The 18591-nt window shown below is 38.3% G+C and overlaps 1 protein-coding gene across 2 annotated transcripts in view; it reads right to left on the reverse strand.

Annotated features, from left to right (window-relative positions):
- Nucleotides 1-18591, reverse strand: part of GBE1 (1,4-alpha-glucan branching enzyme 1) — a 136301-nt gene that overhangs the window by 82513 nt on the left and 35197 nt on the right. For both annotated transcript variants that reach the window (XM_054166110.1, XM_054166109.1), the window contains exon 3: nt 9309-9424. In XM_054166110.1, coding sequence (XP_054022085.1) covers nt 9309-9424 — 116 coding nt within the window. The remainder of the gene's footprint in view (nt 1-9308; nt 9425-18591) is intronic.

Consider the following 18591-nt stretch of genomic DNA (forward strand, 5'->3'; position numbering starts at 1 on the left):
AATTGTTCATTCTTTTCTCAATCCCCTAAAATTGCTAGAGAAACAGAAATGGAGTTTTACTATCCGCTGAAAATACCTTTCCCTGTACAACTTATCTGTCTACTTTGCTGCCACAAAACATATCCAATCCTCAATGTAGCACCCAGGACAGAATACACAGTTCTTATGATCTTTTGCCAGTGAATGGTGTAAATTGAGCTCATTCACAAAAGTAAATACAATTTTATCACCACCCCTACCTGCACACACAGAGGAAATAACAGAGCAACTATTACCATTCTCCTTCTACAGGTCATGCTGGTTTGTGAGAGAAATACAGGGTCTAGAGGCAACATTTTTATGTATTTGTTCTGTAAGACACAGGATCACAGCACAACGCTTTCCAGTAACGCAATGCAACCTGCTATGGAACCCAGGGCCAGAACTCATTGTATCTTGTTTGACACAGTTCATTTTAAAGAAGATTTAGAAAAAAAATACACAAGCCTGGCAAAAAGCTAGGATAGAACAGCACTGTTCAGAGCTTTATTCTGACACTGACTCATTCCAATCAAATAGATTTTAGAGACCAGATAAAATGTTTCCCTCTTTACCTTCTCCTTCTAAGGCTACTAAATAATAAAAAGACGGAATAAAAAACAGAAGGCAAGCACAGCTTCTTCCTTAGTGCCTTACTCTTCATGTTACCAACAGCCCCACCCAACAAAGCTCAGGGAAAGACAGGATGAAGAAAAAGGGATCAGAAGCTGTTCAACACTTCAACTTTCCCTACTCAGAAATACCTTCCCAAATAGAGCTTCCATCCAAATCATTAAGGAAGGAGGCATGAAAAACATGTGACAAACTCACCAGAAGGCTCCTTCCACCCAAACACCTCACTTCATTATGCTCTATTCCTGCTACTCCTAATAACCAAAAAAATCCTCTCCCTCAAGATGCTAGCAGTCGCTGCAGTTATTTAACAAATGAACTGAGTTTCTGAAAGAACAGACAGTGTTCTGCATCTGCCAGGGTGTTCCTCTCCCTATGCTGCAAATCACTTACACTGGAAGAACAAAACAAAATAACATCTAAAAGTACTAAACCACTCTGGTGGCAGTATGCCACAACTCCCTTTCTGCAACTTTTTTCCCCTCATCAGCTTAAAAACACTGTCAAAATTAAGTCAGTCAAGACAAAGCTGTCTTTGTGGTTTTGGTTTTTTCTTCCAAGGAATCTTCTAGCACAGAAATCTTCTAAAGGGACAAGCATTTAAATCAAATATTGAAAAAGATATTCCTCAGCTATTGGAGAAAGGCAGAAACTACTTCAGAAATACTGGTATTTAACAAATCTATGCAGAGCAATCTATGTGATTCAGAGGCCAGTGGGAGTCTATTTGCTGTGCAGGTAAGTTTTCTGTAAACACATCCTCTCTAAACTTACTAAAGATATTTGCTTGCAGTTCCCCCTTCTTTCCCATTCCCTTCTCCCCCCAGGAAAGAGAATAAATAAAAACAATTATTAAGAGATGAACAAAGCAAAACCTTCTCTCTTCAAAGCCAAATCATGAAGTCATGCCTTGGCTTTCCAAAAGAGGGAGATACAGCTCCATTCCTGAATGAAGCATTTCAATTGCAGTAAAGTACCTAAGAATACATTCAACTAGTTGACTAGATCAGACTGAATGGGAAAGTTGTTGCTCTTTTCTCCATTTCCATGCTTCTTTAGAAGAGAAATCAGTAAATAACAGGAAAAATAAAGAAAACAAAATAAGTAAAAAATAAACAAAAAAATCAGAAGATGGAGACAGTAGCTAATATTATTCAAAGCTCTGCAGACAGAGATAAAAACATTGAAATATTGAACTGTTAAAATCAAGGAAACTATAGGAGAGTTGTTATAAATGAAAGCAATATCATGTGGAAACATTCCAAATAGATTTAAAAGGCACAAGTTGAGAGACAATGCTTCACTTATTCATCCTGAACTACCCTAAAAATACATGGATTTCTGCAGGAGACAACAAGAGGCTTGGCAACTGCTAGCTACACAGCTGTGGCATTACTAGCTATTGAAGGATAAGCTGTTTCATGTTGTAAAAACAGGAAAGCACCACACGTATCTGCCATGCAGGATGGCATCCAAACTTTGCTTTCACTCTAGAACCCACATTTTGGGGAAAAAAAAATCAAAATCAAATCAGTAAAAGGAAAATAGAACTCTCTAAGGTACACACGTCAAGACATTTTTTACTCCCAGCAATTTAACTAGAATCAAGTTGTAACAACAGTGCTGTAGCCTCAAGGACTATAAAAACTTCTATGCATAATATAAGAGCATTCATACATGTATGACGTAACTGAGAGGAGTTTGGGGTAGGAGAGCACAGTTTGAAAAGCAACTGTAATAATAAAGCACATTACACACAATAAGCAAAACTCTAATAGAGTTGTTTCAAGCCGTGTCAAGTAGAAAAGAAGCTGCCGAAGTATGTAATAGGGGCACCCAAGCATTAAGTATTACTTACCCTCAACTATAAAGTGTTTGTACAAAGGACAACTGCTGCATAATGCACCTTGCAGTTGGGTGGTTGTGGCATAGCACGCTTGGGTTTGGATTTTTACATTCACAGCTGTTTCAAACTGGCAGCCAAAGGTCTTTAGGAGATGAGGCAAGTCATACTTAACACTGTCCACCTCCTGTCACATACTCCCATGGTATCTTATAACTGAGACCCAAATGGTCCTTCCACTATCCTTTTCCTCCTCTTGCTGTTATCTCCCTGCTCAACAGCTCAAGAATCTCTAATACTTTAGGTCACACTCTCTTCAGCAGATAATAGAAAGTGCAGACCATTGTGATGTGTTCCCTCTGCTCTGAGGTTTTGTCATGGACAAGATCACCTGACCCTCTTCATATATTGTCAGGTGCATTAACTTAAACATTTTCTGATATTCTAAGTTGACTACCTCAAATATGTTATTATAATGTCTCAGCAAAGTCATCAGCTCCACTGCTGGCTGTGTTGCCAGTACAAATTCCATCTGACAAGACTTGGGCATCCAAGATGTGGAATGAGTCCTTTAGAACACCAAAGTTTATCTTCCACTTTCTCCTTGACATCATAAATAAAGAGCTGAAAACCAGGAAGTGTGTACCAGTAAGTCACACTGAAAATGCACCTAATTAGTGAGCCTATCTTCAAAACACATTCCCTCCCAAAACCACAGCCATGTTTATAAATACTTAAAAGGGACACAGACTTCAAAATCCATTTTGAGACCCCTTCTTTAGAAATGTCTCTTTTCCTCCAAAAAACTTCACATTTTGCTTTAGCACATACCTAATATCAATAGAATCAGTCTTCCGTATGGATATACTAAAAGGATAGCATTTTATATGGCAAAAGCTCCTACCAAAGAACAGTGTGATCTTCAAGTCACAGGAGAACTAAGCCTGTCAAAATAACTGCACAAGCATGTCCTGAAGTGCTGAGCTCAGTCTCAAAAAAGGCTCCAAACAGCAAGTCCACTACATTACAACGTTTCATCACTATCACAACCTCTCCTATGAGACCACAAGTAACAGCACCTTGTTTACCATATCCAAAAAGGCAAAGTCGAGAGACTTCGGCAATTCTTCCTGCTGGTAAAACTAATCTATAAGCCAGAAGCCTGCAGTAACTTGATGGAGCATTATGGCTCACAATCAAGCAATGAAATAAAAGTAGTGACAAAAATTTAACTAATGATTTACTCATTTTAGCAGCACTGATGTCTAGAAATGTATATGCTAGGACTTAAGTCCTGTTCCCTAATGTTCAAGATGACAGCAATGCCACGCCTGCTCCTTCTTACATAGAGGTTATATAAACAGGATGATACAGAATGCTTGAGTCTTTCAGTTTTCAACTTTACAGACCTGATTTGTTTGGGTTTTGGGGGTGTTGTTTTTTGGTTGGTTCTTTTTTTCCCCATGCTACACAGCATTTATGAAATAATTTAAGACATGAAACGTAAGTGACATAGAACTTCAGACTATGAGCAAAGCCATTCCCCCCTCCCCCTCCGCTGAGGTGAAAACAAGAAAAATCATTGGAAGTGTTTACATTTGTACGTGCAAGAAACCAGTGAACATTTTCTCAGGAAGCTTCCCATTGAGATCAAGTTTCACATCTTCTTTAGGGACACCCAGGGCTTTGTGAAAGCTGTCTGACTGCACATAACCTTCTTACATCTTACCTTACAGAAATCCCTCCACGCTCCCATCCTAACGACCAGCCTGTCACCTCATTATTAAAAAGCTTCATGGATTTTCACATTCTTATTAAAAACATCTTCACATTTTGACTGCAGACTGCTTGAAGTGTGTGAAACCTGAACTTGAAGACACTCTGATATTGTGCTGCTGGACTTCCTGACCAGTAGGGTCAGCTGCAATGCCATTTGCTTCATCACTGCCAGTAATTACATATGATGAATTTTACTAATAGTGGTTCCCTGACACTGATTAACTTAACAGCTCCCCATATTTGATTCCTTTTCAAGGTTTACAAGTTAAACACAGAACATGCAGTGGCAAGAACTGTAAGGATGAAATTTAAATAATATTATTTATAACTGGCTTTACTCTCCCCAACATTGCATGGGTACAAGTGTACTTTTAGGTACTTCTAATCATGAATAATCTATGTGCTCTGACTCAAAGCAGTCCCTTCTTTGCATCCTTTAACATTAAAAAGGTTTATAACTTTGGACTGAAATACTACTCAAAACCAGCAGAAGTGAACTTTTAAAATACTCTGTACAAGCTGAAAACCAAATAAAGTTGTGATTGTTCTTCACATTCAGCCCAAACTTTGTATTGAACCTGGCACTACTGTTCAGCAATCACTGAGCGTCGGGAATATCAACAGAAGAAAACTGTGTTAACAAGTGCACAAGGTATCAAATCTTATCACCTCATAAGACACTCCCTCAAAAAGCTATGAAGTTTAGCATATAAATAAATAAACACCCATCCATGCAGATAGATGTGTGTGAAAAAGGAAAGGATATAGGTTTAGCAAACGATGGAATGTAGAGTTTTTAAAGGTTTCTACTATTTTCTGAGGTGACCTTTCTAGGGAAAATTATTACTTGTTCCCTGAGCTGTGTGTGATGAGTTCTGTCAGCATACACAGACCACTGTAAAGGCTGCTGTGGTACCCAGAAATGATCTGTTAAAGCCCAAACAAATAATTTTTTTCTTATTTTTTGTTTATTTTATTTAAACCTAATTACATGAAAATGGAGAAGCCCACCAATGGGTAGTTAACACACATGGCTTCAAAAGGTAGTAAGAAACCAACAGATTTAGTTACTGATGTTTTACAGACAACTTCCTTCTTTTCACCTTGCTCTTGGTAGAAGTTGCATATGGAGGCATGCTAGCCATCCTGACTCTTACCTTCGTAGCTCAAGAGAAAAAAAGCCACAATGATGTGCATTAAGCCACATGAATATCTAAGTGGTACTTAGATGCATACAATGTTTTAACTTCACACACCTACCCAACACATCAGCAGATCAATTTATTAATGCATAAAATCCTTGCTCTCTCGAATCACTTCAGAAATTCCATATCTACTGTCATTACTACAAAGCTGAACAACTACTACTGTTTTAATATAGAAGAACATTTAGTGATTCTTCCATACAGGTGCCCTACTCGGTGTTCCAGGGCAGCAGCTGCTTAATCATAATTCCCAATATTTGAGAGGTACTGATCTCACCATATCTTCATATTTAGCTGCATGAAATGATTTTAGAACTTGATCACTAGCCATGAATTTTAAAATCTTCATCTAGGTTTGAATTCTTACTAGCTTCTATTTTTGACTTGTTCCACATTTTGTATTGTTCCTTAGCATTCCTATAAAGATTATTAAACAAGTTCCCCAATGCAATTAAGATCTATATTTTTACCAGTACATCCCCCACCCCTAAACTCTACTACCACTATCTGAAAATTAGGGTCTTACAGACTACAGTGAAAACAATTAACAGGGTTATTTTGTTGCTGTTTTTATTTGTTTGGGGGGGATTTTGGTTTTGGTTGGGTCTGTTTTAAATTACTCTCAGTTCATGACATCTGTGAGAATTTGGGCTTGTTGTGGGGCTTTGGCAGTTTGTTTGTTTTGTTGGGTTTGGGGATTGTTGTTGTCTAAAAACAATAAACACCACAAAACCACAACAGCAGCTATATCTGTTCACTTCACTCACTTTAAGCTCCCCACTGTTCCATGCAAGAAAAAAACAAGTGTCCTTTTTTAGCAGGCGATCTTTCTGTGCTGATGGATGTCATAAACCACAAGGGAGTCACTCAACTGTTACAAGCATCCATCCCTTCACACAAATGTATCTGAAGAGCTATAGCAGGGTTTTTTTTAATTACTTATCTTCTTCAATGTTTATACTTACTAAGAAAAGGCTGCCTGAAGAGCTACAGTGGACAATGGACTATAGAACACAGGCAAACGTTTGACCTCTGCTCCTCATTTACTTTCCTATAAAATTATTGTCTGACCTGATCTAAATTAGTGTCACCAGCTACACTCCATCCATTTCCCATTCTGGCTTAGAAATTACTTTTTTATAAAAAGGAATGACCTTGTCACCATTTCAGAACTTGGCATTCACCTGTGCAGAACCAGAGATGAAAACAGCATAGACAGAATCCAAGGATAAGGGCCTTCTGGTGGAGACTTTCCCCCCTATCATGTTAATCAAATCACTACATAAGTGTCTAAAGCACACTAATTGAAATATTTAAGAATAATGGTGGTATAAGAAACTTTTAGGCCTGTAATTCCCTTATGTTTCTTTAGTAAAGCAAAAGAGAGAATATCTTCATCACTAAATACTTTTTGTTGCCTAGTCTAGGGTGTGCAGACAACAGTGCCTGTGTATTTAAACACCAGCTCTTCAATCTGCATAGTAATTTCCATCTACAGACAATCCAATACTCTCAGCTTCTACATGAAGAAAGAACTGCAAAACCACATTCTACGACACATTCCTGTGTTCTGAAAAATACATACATTTATGGACAATCACAGCAGAGCCATGTAGTTTGAAAACAACCTTCAATAAGAACATCAGCTTTCTGAACCTATTGAACCTAAACGGTCAGCCATGGTATGAGGCATGCATGCCTAGCACATTGAATAGTCCAACTTCCTTTTATAAATACCTTAACTGGAGATTTTTTTTCCATGGTAGTAATATCATCTAAATACTTTGAAAGTACACATTGTGATGTGCTGTGTAAGAACCAAGGAGAGGTGGTGGAGTCACCATCATTGGAGGTGTTTAGGAAGAGACTGGATGAGGTGCTTGGTGCCATGGTTTAGTTGATCAGATGGTGTTGGGTGATGGGTTGAACTTGATAATCTCATAGGTTTTTCCAACCTGGTTGATTCTATTCTATTCTATTATCAGCAAAGATATGGATGAGGATGGCATGGATGAAGTAATTAAAACTATGTGTGTTTATGAAACGAGTTTCAAAATTATCTGTAAGGACAAAACCATACACACTCACAAGCAAGTCTAGCTCACAGGTAGAATGAGCAGTCCAGCTTCATGAGCCTGTTTGGCAATCACGTATTCTGAGCATCATGATAACTGCATACACCCTTATTCAAAAATGACCATATGCAAGCACAGCTAAAGAAATGACAGAGCAAAAAAAGCAATAGAGGAAAACAAACTCTTTCCTTTTGGCCAGCATGGCTTTTCAGAAGACTCAGAGAAACTATACAATTATAGCAAATCATCTTACTCACACATCAGCACCAAGAGTAATCAGCAGTCAAAAACTCTGCATACTGCATAAATTATGCACTATGGAATCTCTGCTTTATGAAGTGTATTTCAAAATGGAATGGTGAATGAAAGGAGAAGCTACTATAAAGAGCTGTGAGACACGACCATACAGGTAGACAGGCAAAATAAATACGCTGAAGTTTTTCCAAATGTCTTTAACAACATATGCCTTTTGCTATTACATTAATAATAATCAAAGCCTCTTGTCTCTACACTGAGCACAGAATAGTCTACAGTATATAAGGACAATAGTTTTGTAGTCACAGCATAAAAGGTAAGTTTAGCTACAATAAATCAATAAGAGAAAGAGTCTAACCTACTCACACCTCAAAATGAAGGAAAGTGTTCAGTAACTATACATTACTTCATCACCACTCTATTTCTGAGTTGCAGCCAACTGTTTTCTTTCCTGCATTACAAAATAAAACTAGCTTTCTCATCCTTCAGTGATTATTTCCCAATTTCAGTTCATCCATATTACTGGAATGATTTCATATACCATAACAAAAAAGCATAGAGATAAGCACACACATTGAGTCAGCACTTCCAGAGCATTTTTATGCATATCTTTGTTTCAGCAGATTTCTTGTTTACCTAAGCTGATTTTCTGAAGAAAAATAAGGATTCTTTTCAGTGTGTTAGTTCTGTTGATGGGATCTCTCAAAATACAGTGGTACTATACAAATGCTCCAGTTTTCCCAGTCTATAAATGATTTCACAACTTACTGCATTACTAATTACTGTCCAATTAGCATCCAGTATCTCTGAAACTCAAGCTCTGACTGCAACAATTCAAAGTCTTCTAAGTCCAACTCTGATTGGAAACAGCATTTGCCTACAAACAATCAACTCCACTGATAGTTGTCATTGAATATATCTGCACAAAGCCTAAGTGTGGCATTTGACAGCTCAAAGAAACTTTCCAGTACTTTCTGGAAGAAAGGATTTTATCCTCGTGGATACTTGAGAAATACAACCAATAAAACACAGGTAAGTTTTCTCTGTCTCTGTCTTGAACTTAGCCTAAGTCTACTGCTCAACACCATTAATCCTAAAGGATGGGTAGAAGTTTTACAAACTCAAATGTACCATTAAAGCAACATATAAAGATCACCTGAAAAGACACGGTTAAATGAATCACAATTCCCAAACTACTGAGATTTGAAGAGGATCTTAATCTCAGGCAGTTGCATGAGGTGCAGAAAGACATTACTGAAATATTACATAGTAATTCTCATTTTTCCAATTACATGCAAATACGCTTTTCATCTTGTAACAGGATACAAATCCACATTTCAGCCACACAGGCCTGTTCCTAAGCATCACAAAGAGAGCTAAACATTGACAATTCACTCATCAACTGATTCTGCTTCTTAAAACAGTTAAAAGAAGAGAATATTATTTAAAGGAAAACAAAAAGGATATTTTCAGCAGACAGAGTAAGTCTAGAACCAACACCTTTAGTTTTGATCCATGGGGCACAGGAGGACAACCATCTTGTCCAGGTGGAATGAACAACTCCCACTTCCCATATTCCATCTTCCTATATGGATGAGAAAATGGATCCCAGCCATCTGGAACATAAAAAAAATGAAATAATAAATATTAAGTGTATTTACCTTAAAATGTGCCAAATTAAAATTCAAAGTAGCAACAGTGTGTTGCTTTTTGGAACAAGTTATAGTAGCAGTAGGCACAAATACCTTTATATATAATACTACTGTACACATTTGAAAGAAATTCAATAAAATGTGTGGGATTTTCAACAGGAAACTGTACTCCATTCTCATTGACAATGATTACATGTCTACTGCACCTGCTCAGATCCAAGTCAAAATGACATCCTCCTCCAGAAAACCACACATGACCGTACCACAAAGTCATGGTGGTATGAAAATGAATGGCAGAAAATTAATGCATAATGTAGATTTAAACCCAAAAGTCTCACATTCTAAACAAGCTGGCAGAAGTATTTGCTACAACACTATGGGAAAAACTTATCAGCAGCTGTTGATTATGGAGAGGGAAAGCAGAAAAAATGTAATAAAAACCAATGTCCACAAACTGAATGCTTAAACTGTGATTAGACACACACACTGCTCACCGCCTCTATTTTGACCAAATGGCATCCTATAGCATGTATGAAACAGGAAAAACAAAGGGGAAGCTGCACATGGACTTGGTAACAAGGCATAGGATAGCACACGATACCAGACAATGACAGCATGGTCAGCTATCACAGATTCATGAAATGGTAGGGGTTGGAAGGGACCTCCAGAAACTGAATCCAGCTTCACCTCAGGTAGGCCACACAGGAACATATCCAGGCAGGTTTTGAAAGTCTCTAGAGAGGAAGACTTCACAAACTCTCTGGACAGCCTGTTCCAGTGCTCCAGCATCCTCACAGTAAAGATGTTTTTCCTCATGTTGAAGTCAAACTTCTGTGTTCCAGTTGGTATCTGTTGCCCCTTGTCCTTTCAAAGGGTACCACTGAAAAGAAACTGGTCCCTTCTTGACAACCACTCTTTGTATTTGTAAATATTAACAAGTTCCCCTCCAGTCTTCTCCTCCCCAGAATAATAAGCCCCAGGTCTCTCAGCCTTTCTTAAGGCAGGTGTCCCAGTCCCTTAATCATCCTCATAGACCTCCATTGAACTCTGTTCTATTGCCTTGTCTGTATTAAAGTGGGGAGCCCACAACTGGACAAAATACTCTAGATGTGGTCTCACTAGAGCAAAGTAAAGGGGGAGAAGAACCTCTCTCTCAACCTGTTAGCTTTCTTAACAAACTGTATTTAATTAAGTCTTGAATAAGATCCCTTTTTCATTAAAAGTATTACTGAATCAAGCTTAGATTCCATAATTCAAGACTCTTTGTCTGTTTTGGATTCACTGAGCGCTGGAGACATGCAAGGCTGGTCATTATGACATGCCCAACTGAACAGACATTTGCCAAGGTCTTGTGTTTGTATGGATGTTCAAGGTTAACTCATATAAAGCTTCTGAACTAACAGACTTCAGCAACATAGTAATTTCTAGCCTAGAAGGAAGTGGCAAACCAAGTTTGAAAATTACTATTTTTTGTCTTGAAACATCCCTGTCTCACAGTTGAAGGCAGAGGCTCCTAAACTAACAAGAAACCAGTCAACACAGTAAATTGCAAGATCTTAAAGTAACATGTTACTTCCTTCATGCTTTCTGTTTGTATGCCAGGTCCTGTTGTAGGAAAACAAACACAACAGAAGAAAAACAGAAACAAAACCAAAACCCCCACACAAGCTACCAAACAACACAAGGAAACCAAAAAGAAGAAAAACAAACACAACAAAAGAACAAGCAGCCTTTAAGGGGCCATCTCCTCACAGGAGCTACAGTGCATGATCTCAAAGCAGGTACTCTGTAACAGCTAGCATATTGCTCACACTCTCAGCTGTAGTTCCATGACTAACTGAAGCAAATATAAAACACTCTTGGTACTAAACATGGCAGTTAGGATTAAAAGCAACTCAATAAAACTCTGGACACGCCACTGGAGCAGTATCACCACGTTTGGCACCATGAAAATCCCAAGAGGGAAGGTATGGAAGTGAAGTGATAATCCATCAACATGTGTATTTTTCCTAGACATCAATAATCACAAAGAACAACAAAAAACTCTCTGCTGTGCAACTAAAAGATAATCTTCTCTAACAGTATGTGGATGCCTGGGGTTTCACAGACAGACTCAGGTGCTTTCAAAGTAAGTTTCTAGTTGCTCTTACACACCTGTTTGAGACCACAAACTGCCAATCTTCAGCAAAAACTGAAAGGCACAGATCTAACAGGCTAGACAACGTGACAAAAGCCTACCCAGTAGGGAAGTCAAGAGATTATTACAATAGAGCAGCTCAAGGACATAAATAGAATTAACTTGTTATTCCACTGACAGGACAGCTTTTATCACAAAGTATTTGGATAGATACAAGATACACATGTTAGCAGAAGGAAAGTATTTGCTAAACTACTGCTTAATTAATAGCAGAAGAGTTTGCATTGTTGAGAGATTTTGATGGAACTTCCCACTTGGTTTTACTCTGCAGTTTCAATCAAAAAAAACAATAATAAAAGATAAATACTACTAACATCTACTAAGGTTACTAAAAATCAATATTGAACAAACAATAGCTTAGCAATAAAGTAATCCTGATAAGAATGTCAAAATTGGAAACGCTCTATGTAGTGTTTACACACTATAATACATAGATACTTTATTTCAGGGAATGGTAACAAGATGTAGAATACATCATTAGGATGCAAAAAGAAAAAGAAGAATAAGAAAGAAAACAACCAAAAAACCCCCAACACTCACTTTTAAATAAACAATTCACACAAATATGGAAAACAGAAGAAAGATTTTAAAAGTAACAAACCTCTTAAGAAGTTGCAAGACTGCTTTAAGGAACATGTTAGGATTTATGATAGTCAAGACCTTCATACAGGTATTACTAACAACTCTCAGCCTCCTTCCCCCCCCAGATATCTTCAATGCTCTTCTTGAAACTCCAGTTGAGCATGAACTGAACTAAATATGTCAGATGAGGACTTGCTAATACTAAGGAAAATAAAACATTAGAGCAGAAGTCTGAGACCCAGACTCAGTTGAGGAAAATTGCCTGAAGCTGAGTTAATTACACCAAAACTGTTGAATTCTTACATTATTCTGTTACATCAACTCTTCCCTGCTTTAGAGGGGGAATGGTTGCATATCCTTACCTATTTAAGCACCTCTGCTCTCCAAGGCAGCTTTAACAATCCTGCCCAAGCTGCTTAAACTTTCCCCTTCACCTGCTAGCAATACTGAATACTCCTGTTAATTCTTCCTCTTCTCAGACATGGTGCTTCATTAGTTGGTTTAGGTGGTTCACAACTTAAGACTAAATGCAAAGCAATATACATCTGTCCCAGATGGTCCTACTTAAAATTACTGTTTACTACTTACCCCTGGAGGTGAACTCATTTAGGAAGGTTAGAACAGAAAATATTGCTTTGTATTAAGGTAAGAGGTATAAAAGGCTAAAATGTCCTGAAAATTGAAAGCTTCCTTCAAAGGCAAAGCAGTTCAGGCGTCTCTCAGTTTTACTGCTTAGTTTTCAGACTCTTCAGCAAAATGTGGCCAAAAAATGACTCATATTTAAAACAAACAAACAAACAAACCCAACCAAACAAAAAACCCACTAAGCAACCAAACCCTGACAGACTCTTCAGAAGTTGAAAACAAATAAAAAGGCAAAAGTCTAAGTGTGAGAACAGAGACTTCAAAGGCTGACAATAGCTACAAACAGAAAAAGGCTCAGAAGTTCAGATAATTGACAAAGACAAGAGTTTCTACACAAAATTTAAGGCCCCAGACATGTCTTAATCCAACACAGAAGACATCTTGAATTGCCTGGTGCTTTTAGTTTCTCTCATCTGTGAGTAGATCTTCAAAACCCAGACAATTATTGCAGTATTAAATCCTACCTCAGCAAGATGAGGCACAAGAGAACTTCTTGCTTAGAGCTGCAACTTTAACATGCTAAAGAATCACAAAATGAGCCTTAACCTAGAAGTAAATTAAAAGCTATAATGGCTTGAATTCTGCCATTTGCTGTTAGAACTCAATTTAAATGCAATACTTCCAGTTAAATCATAAATCTACATCCTGTTCCATCTCCTGGTTTGTTTTCACGTTGACAAGTACGTAGCCATGCAGCTCTGAGGCTCATGCTTAACTTGTTTTGTGCTAGAAGTCATGCCTTGATTAGGGGAACGGAGCACTTCTTGTATATTTACCAAACCATTCAATTGTTCCAATGTAAGAGTTGCTGCATCAGTGGTAACTATATTTTGAAAAGAAAAAAACTTCAAATACTGAAGTTGACTTCTCAAATGCAACAATCACTTAGAGAAATTAGATTTTTTTATGTTCCACATACCGGTGAGCCAATTAAAGATGTTCTAAGAGAATATAGGGTTCTGCAAGCATTCCAACAGCTTTCTTGAGGAAAAGGTATCAGATAAATCACAGTTCAGACAAGAAAAGGGGCATCAAAATCCCACTAGACACTTTTATACCATTTCCTTGGAATATCAAATCAGAACATAAATGGAGACATTCTCTAAGGACGCTATAATGTTCTACATAGTGGCCAGTTAGGTCTTCCTCCTGCATCGCCTGATTTCCAGCAGCTCAATAGCAGGGTCGTTAACATAACCTGCTTTAAAAGTGATTGAACAGCTCAAATGCTAACATAAAAGCAAATGTCATTGCTTCTCAGATAGGATGTCTCCCTGGATATTAAACAGCAGCTTATACTTCAGTCTACTGTCTTCAGATGTCAGCAGCCACAGAAGTATAGCACTACCTATGAAATCTAGGTATTTTTCTTCAAGAAGCTTTGAAGAAAGTAGCAAAGTGCAGTATCATAGCACAGCAGTGTCTAGACTCCATTTTGGCAAAAGTTTCAATTCTGGGGGAGGGAAAAAAAAAAGAAAAAAAGAAATCTTTGTAAGATATGAAGTTTCCACTTAGGTGTCAGATACCAAATTATGAAGGCTAGTAGCTTAAATTAGTAGCTTTGTTCAAGAGGGGATTGGACATGGCACTTGGTGCCATGGTTTAGTCATGAAGTCTGAGATGACAGGTTGGACCTTGATATCTTTGAGGTCTCTTCCAACCTTGGTGATTCTGTGGTTCTGTGAACTGCTGTCAGCTTTGGCTCCCACATTGTGGAGCAGAGAGGACCAAAAGGCTGGATGTTAGGAAGAAGTTCTATACAGAGAGTGATTGCCCATTGGAATGGGCTGCCCGGGGAGGTGGTGGAGTCACCATCATTGGAGGTGTTCAGGAGGAGACTTGATGGGGTGCTTGGTGCCATGGGTTAGTTGTTTACGTGGGTTGTATTGGTTGATGGGTTGGACACGATGATCTTGAAAGTGTCTTCTAACCTGGTCTAGTCTAGTCTAGTCTACTCTACTCTACTCTATTCTATTCTACACTACATTTAGCTCTCTTCTCTCTGAAAGAAACCTGTCAGTTTAAATAATAAACAAACCTCCTCCCAAAAACCAACCAGCCTGCCTCTTCCTCCACCCTCCAGTCCTAGTGGAAGCTCTCCCCACTACTGCAAGAAAAAAAGTAGAAGCCAAAGTAAACAGATATTCTGGAGTGACCAGCACTTTAGAGCTAATGTTATCTGGAAGGAAGGGAAGGCATAGAAAAAAGAAAAAACAAGGGAATTTAAAGAACAGAAAGCACAAGTAATGGCAATATATTCTATATTGACTTCCAAATTGGTACATACATACTCTTTCAAGCTTCTTAAAAACAGTAACTTTTTTTTATAATGAAAATATTGTTTACCAATAACCTACTGAGTCCCTGCGCGGCCAAACACAATTCTGAGTGTTCTGATTTCCAAACCAATCTGTGCAATTGCAATTCAATGATTTATTTGGATACAGTTGACTGTGAAGTAGCAATAAACTGCAAGCAGTCACAAATTTCCTCAGTAATACAGTGTGTAAATAAAATATTCAGCGTGCTACCACTGGGAGTTTTTAACGCAGCTATAATGTTGACACTGCCTCTAGTATCAGAAACTCAGCTGACTAATTGCCTCATACACTTGATACACTGAGATGCTAAAAGTACTAATTCACAAGCCAATGTTTTCAGACGTTCATTTAATACTTAGAGCATTGTACTACACCAGCACCAGCTAAAACACCTTTTTCTCTCCAATTTTGGAGTTTTAAAGAAAAGACAGAACTCTGAAAGTGCTGCAATTGTCCTGATTTTGTTTTTCATTCTCCAGTCTAAATAAGTTGTGTGCTATTACAGATTTTTTACAGAATACCCAATGATACTAAGAATTATGCAATAAATAGGAGCTACTCCTTTCATTATGAGTGTCTCAGAATGAGGTGTGAATACCATAATTTGGGCTAAAATACTGTGATATCAAAGCTTTTGTTGTCTGCTATAAGGCATAAAACTCATACACCAAAAACTTTACATTTCCAGAACTGAGGTTTCACATGTATAGAGATACAGAAATAAATTATTCATGTTCATCTTAAGCACAGTTCAGAATGGAATGGGATGGGATGGAATGGAATGGAATGGAATGGAATAGGTTGGAAAAGACCTTTGAGATCATCAAGTCCAACCTACCATCCAACATCATATAATCAACTAAGCCATGGCACCAAGCACCCCATTCAGTCTCTTCCTGAACACCTCCAGTGATGGTGATTCCAACACCTCCCTGGGCAGCACATTCCAATGGCCAATCACTCTTTCTATGAAGAACTTCCTCCTAACATCCAGCCTAAACCTCGCCTGGCACAGCTTGAGACTGTGTCCTCTTGTTCTGGTGCTGCTTGCCTGGGAGAAGAGACCAACCCCCATGCGGCTACCACCTCCCTTCAGGGAGTTGTAGACAGCAATAAGGTCCCCTCTGAGTCTCCTCTTCTCCAGGCTAAGCAACCCCAGCTCCCTCAGCCTCTCCTCACAGGGCTGTGCTCCAAACCCCTCCCCAGCTTTGTTGCCCTTCTCTGGACACCTTCCAGCAACTCAACATCTTTCCTAAACTGAGGAGCCCCGAACTGGACACAGGACTCAAGGTGTGGCCTAGCAGTGCTGAGTGCAGGGGCAGAATGACTTCCCTATCAGTATATTTATAAATTCTGAAAGAAGCTTACACTTGTCATTATATTTTTTTACTAGTTTTTTCATACTCAAAAACTTAGCTGATTAAACAGCAGGAATATAATTTTTTGTGTCTTTCTATCAAACACCTAGGAGATTTGCAGACAAAACCATATCATTAAGTAAAACATTACTACAATACTGCTATTCATCTCCTTACAGAAGAACTAAAAAACAAAGTATAAATGGAATGGGTTTATATGATATGCCATCACCATTAATTTTACAACCTAAAGAGCTGCTGTCATTTAAGTTCCATGTTTGTTTCTTTGTACAAGATTTTCAACCTTGTTCCACGTTTCAATTACAGCTCCCTTTATTAAAAAGTTTGATAAAGAATTCTTATTAAAAGCAATCCTGATATTCAATTTAAATACAATATAATCATAAGTGTAGTTTGAGACTTTAACCCTTTTGAAAACTTAAAGAAAGGTTAAAGGGATTCAGTTTTAATTAAACACATCTGTAACAATCTGAATCTAAATCTTAGGGTTTTGCAACCCAATTTCTCATCAGAGTATTATTAAAGCCCACCTGAATTGAATGGCAATCTTCCATTCCTCTAGGCCATCCAAGAACATTATCTTCCCCTTTGGGAATGAACACTTTACTATGACTGATGAATACAATATATTGGACAAATGTATTTTTTCCACATTAAAGTGAGCTTCTTTTTAGTCTCTTGACTTGTTACTGCCACATTTCATTAGCATATAGATACAACAACTCCAAGATATTACTTCTAAACTTCTTCCTGGTATGATGTACTACATGAAACACTTTAAGTGAAGTAAAGTTTAGAAAACCCTTCCAGTTTTCACCTACTGTACTGTGGTATATGTGTGCTTTCCCTCAAGCTGCCAACCCAGTTTGCAAGTTATATCCTCTTGGTAAAATATGACATACTAATTTCATGTAAAATCTAATTTTACAATTGCCATCTACATATATACTTAAATACATTCTGATCTTCAGCTGTGGTGAATAATTTAACTTAGAGTGTATGAAACCTACCACATAAAAAACTTGAGCTATGAGTGGGACTGCATTGAGATGAGAGGTAGGGAGAGTAATTTTACATATATAAATATACATATATATATGTACACACACATACAGATAGAGTTGAGCTATTGAATTATCCTCATGTAGCTCTCTTGCAGTCAGTATTGATAGCTGAAATCACTGTTATCTAGCATAATACTGCATAATATCTGCATAATACTAACCATACAGTAGTAACATATGTTCTTAGGCTACAGCAATGCAGAGCAAAATGCTATTAGCTTAAGCCAGGTGTCCTGAAGGGTCAAACTGCAAAACAAGCCCTAGCCCAGACAATGGGCTAAGCACCTGCAAATGTGCTAACCTGGACACTGCCTGGAGTCCAGATGGTCAAGGCAAATGTGCAGCACGTGTAGTTAACCTTGTAAGCACCTGTGAACATGCAAAACTGGACACTTCCTGGGGTCCAGATAAACATGCAGCACTTGTAATTAACTTTGTGACACAGCTGTGAACTGTGCGCACTCTTGGCCATGCTTGGATATGCCCCATCACAGGTCCAGTTATCAGGCTTCTGTGTTACCAAAGGGAACTAATTGTTTAGGCTGGATGTTAGGAAGAAATTCTTCACAGAAAGAGAGATTGGCCATTGGAATGTGCTGCCCAGGGAGGTGGTGGAGTCACCATCACTGGAGGTGTTTAGGAAGAGACTGGATGGGGTGCTTGGTGCTTGGTTCAGTTGATTAGATAGTGTTGGGTGACAGGTTGGACTTGGTGATCTCAAAGGTCTTTTCCAACCTGGTTAATTCTATTCTAATTGTCTTGGGACAGTATTTAAACCATCCAAGACGCTGGGCAACTTGCGTTGTTCCCACCAAGCAAGCAACAAGAGCCAAATGCTGCCAGAGTTGCAGCTGAATGGCCTGCCTTAGCAGACCAGCTACACCCAGGCCTTGCACCTGGACCAAGGCAGAAAGGGGAAAGCTCCAAGAGAACTGAATCCCAG

This window comes from Dryobates pubescens, chromosome 12 (genome assembly GCF_014839835.1).
Source record: "Dryobates pubescens isolate bDryPub1 chromosome 12, bDryPub1.pri, whole genome shotgun sequence".
NCBI classification, from domain to species: Eukaryota; Metazoa; Chordata; class Aves; order Piciformes; family Picidae; genus Dryobates; species Dryobates pubescens.